The sequence below is a fragment of the Chiloscyllium punctatum genome, chromosome 15, assembly GCF_047496795.1.
Source record: "Chiloscyllium punctatum isolate Juve2018m chromosome 15, sChiPun1.3, whole genome shotgun sequence".
NCBI classification, from domain to species: domain Eukaryota; kingdom Metazoa; phylum Chordata; class Chondrichthyes; order Orectolobiformes; family Hemiscylliidae; genus Chiloscyllium; species Chiloscyllium punctatum.
The window spans coordinates 65,830,197-65,836,221 of record NC_092753.1 but is presented as its reverse complement, the minus strand read 5'-3'; the positions used below and the strand labels follow the sequence as shown (position 1 = coordinate 65,836,221).

General features: G+C 39.1%; 1 protein-coding gene across 1 annotated transcript in view; it reads right to left on the bottom strand.

The window, feature by feature from the left end:
* Positions 1 to 757: 757 nt before the first annotated feature.
* Positions 758 to 6,025, bottom strand: part of LOC140486346 (suppressor of tumorigenicity 14 protein homolog) — a 67,142-nt gene continuing 61,874 nt past the window's right edge. The window contains exon 12 of the mRNA XM_072585351.1: positions 758 to 2,110. Within this exon, the coding sequence (XP_072441452.1) occupies positions 2,102 to 2,110 (9 nt within the window). The 3' untranslated portion in view covers positions 758 to 2,101. The remainder of the gene's footprint in view (positions 2,111 to 6,025) is intronic.

Genomic DNA, 6,025 nt, shown 5'->3' with positions numbered 1-6,025 from the left:
ACTTTCAGTACTTGAAAGGAGAGACGGTTTCAGAACACTAGGGAAAGACAGGGAGGAAATGGGGGTGCCCTTCCAATAATCACCACCCTGATAAAAGCAGAAAGTGACAGTCTGCTGATTTTTAGTGTGTGTGTGTAGTTCATGGCCAATGGAAGTGGGAAGGGATGGTGATATCCAAATTATTTTGTCACAGAATTAGGTATTTCACAACCATATGGCATACAACAATCATGCATGCTATTTATTTCATTTGTTGTAATCACCTGTAACTTGAATGATGACTTTGAACTGTGTCCCATGTCAGTTTTAGCTCATATCTTTCAAGCACAACAGGTCCTTCTAGCATAGTACAGGTGATGTGGCAGGAACAAGGTGAAGAAACCTCTGAGATGGTTGTGATTTCTGAGGAAGCACCATCAGGTGAATCGTGTACTACCTCCAGGGGGAGGCCCTCAAGTAGACGGTTGAATTGTCACATTACAAATGAGCAGGAGTTGATACTGGTGTTAGGGACACACACAGGACCCTCTAAGCTCTGCTCACCTGGATGTAGATGCTGACTTAGGTTACCAGCACAAGAAGAATATTCTGAAAACAAGTATGCTGCCTTGGCTTTGGTAGAGGTGTCTATGCTGTTAGTTAAACCAGTTACACAAATAGCAAAACAGAATTTTAATGAAAAAATACTGATCTCAATACAGAACATTCTATAAATATATATAATTGATGAAAATATTACAAAGATGATTGTTGGGTTTTAAAAAAAATCACAAAAAAAACACAAAAGATAAATTGAACACCAATAAAAATTACAAAATACATACTATTGAAAATAGTTATTAGATTTTTGTTTGAAATATAAACATTTCTTAAATTAAGAAAGCAATATTTTTCTTTTGTAACAAAACAAGGCATCTTGAACAAGAATCAATTACAAAAGAGTGGAACCTTGCAATGCTGATAGCCAGCCTACAATATGCTGCAAAGCAATTGTGCCTCCATCAGCTTTTGAATTTTTAACTCATTTGCTTCAACACTGGATGCCAGGAGTATTCAGAGATGGCTCTCATGTCCAATATTAGCTTGGACATAAATGGAAGAAAATGTCACACGATTTACCTTCCAAGGGAGAGCATATTGGACTCTGCCTCTCCACAGATACTGCCAGATCTACTTCATTTCGCGAGCAATTTCTGATTTTACATCATGTTATACACACATAGTTGTCTATGTTATGTATCTTGCCCTGACATGCCAGAACTTCTCAATCATTGAAATGGAATAAGATATTTGCAGTTCTGAAATTCCATGCTTCTAACAGTAATGCATCCAAAATATAGGCTCAATGGCCTTGAAATTTTATGGTCTTAATTCTTACTACCGTACCAGCGATCCCATGGAATATTACATGGAAGTGCAGTATGCCATATTTCCACATTTCAACAGTGACTGTAATCAGAGCATTTTGGGAAATACCAAGGTTATCAAACAGATGTTGGAATGCAAGTCTTTTTGTGATAATATGTAATGCAATTTCATCAAGAAGCTGCAATGATCACTCCGTGAAAAACAGTTGATTCCGGCGAAGTCCATAATGCCTCTTTAACAGAATTGGGAAAGTGGTTTGAGATTCTGAGGGGTCAGAAATTAGTAGGAACCTAAAGAATACAGATGCAGCTGAATACTGACGTTAGAATCTTTAACATTTCATTAATTGAATTGTGTTTTAAAACATATTGGATCAGGAATGGTGTTGCTTATTTAATATTCAAAACTATGATTTGACTTATTGATCCTCCTCAAAACTCTTTTCTTCATTGGTAAATAGGTATTTGATAGCTTAACAAAAAAAACCACCTTGTGTCCCATGAAAGCTTCCTCAGTGCATTTTCGCAGCATGATTTGCAGAAACCGTTTTTGGTGTACCAGTTGATATGGAAACAGATTCCCTTAGAGTTTGTAGTGTTTAAACATCATTCTCACAAGCACTGATGCTTGGAATCTTGTTTGTAGAACTGTGGTGGACTTTTCATATGGTAAAGTTTGTATGTATGGATAGAATCTTTCTCGTTCATTTGTTTCATGAATGTGACTTAGATAATTACACGTGCTGTCAGAAAAATAAACAAATAAATTTTATGACATGAATTTGATAGCATTGTTCTTCCTTCATATTTAATAAATCTGTACAAAAGAAAATTTAATCTGTATTATAGTAGCTTATGAATGTATATTTAGATTATAGTGAAAGAGAATGAAATGAGCTTGAATACAAATATTGTTGCTAATCAATGTTTCAGTGATTTAGGACACTCAATTTCATAGAAGAGGAGGAGGCCTTTCAACCTCTTGCGCTGGTTTCACCATTCATGGCCATCTGTGGCTCAGCTCAAATACCTGCATTTGGCCCATATCTCTTTAATATTTTGTTTAGCAAAAAATTATTTATCTCAGATGCAAAATTAATAACTGATCTGGTATCCATTACTGTTTATGGAAGAGAAATCCAAACATCTAACATTCTTTGTATGGGGAGTTTTTCCAGACATCTCTCCTGAACACTCTAGCACTATTTCTCAGACTATGATCCCTAGTTCTAAATTTCCCAACCAGTGGAAACAGTTCTCCTTTATCTACCTTTTCTCTTCCTGTTAATATCTTGAAGACTTCTATTAGATCACCCCTTAACCTTCATTCTAGAGGAAACAAACTTAATTGATATTATCTCTCCTCATAATGTACTCCCTGAAGTCTAGATACACTTTCGTAAACCTATATTGTACTCCCTCTAAGGCCAATATATCCTTCCTAAGGTGTGGTGCCCAGATCTACTGTCAGTACTCCAAATAAAGTCAGTAAGGAAGAGTTGATGTCTCAAAATATTTTGTATGCAAAGTAGGTGGCTGAGATAAGCAATTGGTGCACAGCTATTTCTTAAAAATGGCAAATGGTATAATTGGTTCATAAATCGGATTGTGGTGCTTGTTTTAGAGGAGAATATTGTCCAGGATATTAAGGAAAATTCCTGATTATTCCACAGATAATATTTGTGATATTTTGTATCAGTTCTTAACAAGCCAACCAGCCTCAATTTAACAGTCCATTCAAGATATGGACCCACTCTCCACCAATCTAATATACATTTGGCTGAATAGGGTAAGTAACATCTACTGGGTGTGCGGGGAGAAATCAACAAAGTCAACCAAATATAATTTGTTCCATTTGGCTCTGAAATTCCTAGTACAATATTGCCTGGAAGACAATGGAATCCCTGAAGTCTAGGTATTCTGATGAAGCGTCCTGCCCAAAATATCGTCTCTTCTCCTCCTTGGGGGATGCTCTCTGACCTGCTGTGCTTTTTCCAGTGCCACATTTTATCAACTCTGACTCTCCAGCATCTGCAGTCCTTACCATCTCCAAGACAATGGAATGGCAACAGACTTCAAAGGAACTCAAACACAGCTGTGATCTAGCATTACAGTTTCCAGTATCTTTATTTGAGACTGACCCTCTCTCAAACTAGAAGAAGGATACAGAGCCCCACTCCCTCACCTTATTCTTCTAGTTCTGCAAATGCTTTCACTTCAGGTAATTGTCTATTTCTCTTTTGAAATCATCCTCTACCACCTTCCCAATGGTACATTCCATACTCTAAACACTTGGTGCATAGAAATGTGATGTTGCTCATGCTACCATTTCTTCTTTTAATCCTCTTAATACATGTCCTATGTGCTCAATAATTCTGCCAATGGTGACAGTTTCACTCTGTCTACTCTCTCAAGATCTCTCATGATTTTGAACATTGTATCTTCTCCCAGTCAACACTGTCCCAGCTTCTCTGTTCCTTCCATGTAAGTGAAGTTCCTCAATCCTTAATCCATTCTCATGGATCTCTTCAGTGCTCTCTGTAATGCTTTTATGGCTTTCCTAAACTGTGGTGTTCGGCATTAGACTCCATTTAAGACAGAATCAGTATCGGTCATGACTATCTTACTTTAGTGCTCTAAGCCTTACCTATAAAACTCAGGATCCTATATGTTTTATTAACCGCTTTCTCAATTTGTCCTATCATCTTCAATGACTTGTGTACAAAAAACTCATCCCATTTGCTCCTGCACCCATTTTAAAATTATACTTGTTAAGCTTATGCTGCCATTCTCTATTCTTCCTTCCAAAATGGGTAACTTTACATTTCTCTACGTTAAGTTTATTCTGTCACTTGTCTGTTTATTCTACCAGCATACTTGTATCTTCTTGAAGGTCATCACTATGTTGCTCATAGTTCACAATATTTCCAAGTTTTCTGTCATTTACAAATTTTGAAATGGTGCTGTGAGCATCTAAATCTTGGTCACTAACCTATAAAAGTAGTGAGCCTAACATTGGCTCCTAGGGAATCCCATTCTAAAATTTCCTAGTCTTTAAAATAACCCGATACCTCTTCTCAATATTTCCTCTCAATTCAGCCAATTGCATACCTATCATGCCAGTGTCACTTTTTATTCTAGGTGATCTAATGATAGCCAGTAGTATCACCATTCCATGAATGAATAAAAACAAACTTTGCTGATAAGCCCATTATGTAGCATTTTATCAGACACCTTTTGGAAGTATAAGTTTGCCAGATCAACTACATTATCCAAATCATGTAGTTTTAGGTGATTTGTTCTACTACCCCCTCAAAAAACTCAAGCAAATTAGTCAAACACTCGGTACCAATTGGTTTACAGTGTTATGGGATGGAAAGAGTAAAAGGCTTTGAAGCATTCGACAAGGTTAGATTAGATTACTTACAGTGTGGAAACAGGCCCTTCAGCCCAACAAGTCCACACCGCCCCGCCGAAGCGTACCCACCCATACCCCTACATCTACCCCTTACCTAACACTACGGGCAATTTAGCATGGCCAATTTACCTGACCTGCACATCTTTTGGACTGTGGGAGGAAACCGGAGCACCCGGAGGAAACCCACGCAGACATGGGGAGAACGTGCAAACTCCACACAGTCAGTCGCCTGAGGCGGGAATTGAACCCGGGTCTCCGGCGCTGTGAGGCAGCAGTGCTAACCACTGTGCCACCGTTCTCCATAAGAGACTGATTAGCAAGGTTAGATCTCACAGAGTACAGGGGGAACTAGCCACTTGGATACAGAACTGGCTCAAAAGGTAGAAGACAGAGGGTGGTGGTGGAGGGTTGTTTTTCAGACTGGAGGCCTGTGACCAGTGGAGTGCCACAAGGATCGGTGCTGGGCCCTCTACTTTTTGTCATTTACCTAAATGATTTGGATGCGAGCATAACAAGTACAGTTAGTAAGTTTGCAGATGACACCAAAATTGGAGGTGTAGTGGACAGCGAAGAGGGTTACCTCAGATTACAACATGATCTGAACCAGATGGGCCAATGGGCTGAGAAATGGCAGATGGAGTTTAATTCAAATAAATGCAAAGTGCTGCATTTTGGGAAAGCAAATCTTAGCAGGACTTATACACTTAATGGTAAAGTCCTAGGGAGTGTTGCTGAACAAAGCGACCTTGGAGTGCAGGTTCATAGCTCCTTGAAAATGGAGTCGCAGGTAGATAGGATAGTGAAGAAGGCATTTGGTATGCTTTCCTTTATTGGTCAGAGTATTGAGTACAGGAGTTGGGAGGTCATGTTGCGGCTGTACAGGACATTGGTTACGTCACTGTTGGAATATTGTGTGCATTCCGGTCTCCTTCCTAATGGAAAGATGTTGTGAAACTTGAAAGGGTTCAGAAAAGATTTCCAAGGATGTTGCCAAGGTTGGAGGATTTGAACTATAGGGAGAGGCTGGTTAGGCTGGGGCTGTTTTCCCTGAAGCGTCGGAGGCTAAGGGGTGACCTTATAGAAGTTTACAAAATTATGAGGGGCATGGATAAATAGGCAAAGTCTTTTCCCTGGGGTTGGGGAGTCCAGAACTAGAGGGCATAGGTTTAGGGTGAGAAGGGAAAGATATAAAAGAGACATAAAGGACAACTTTTTCGTGCAGAGGGTGGTACGTGTACAG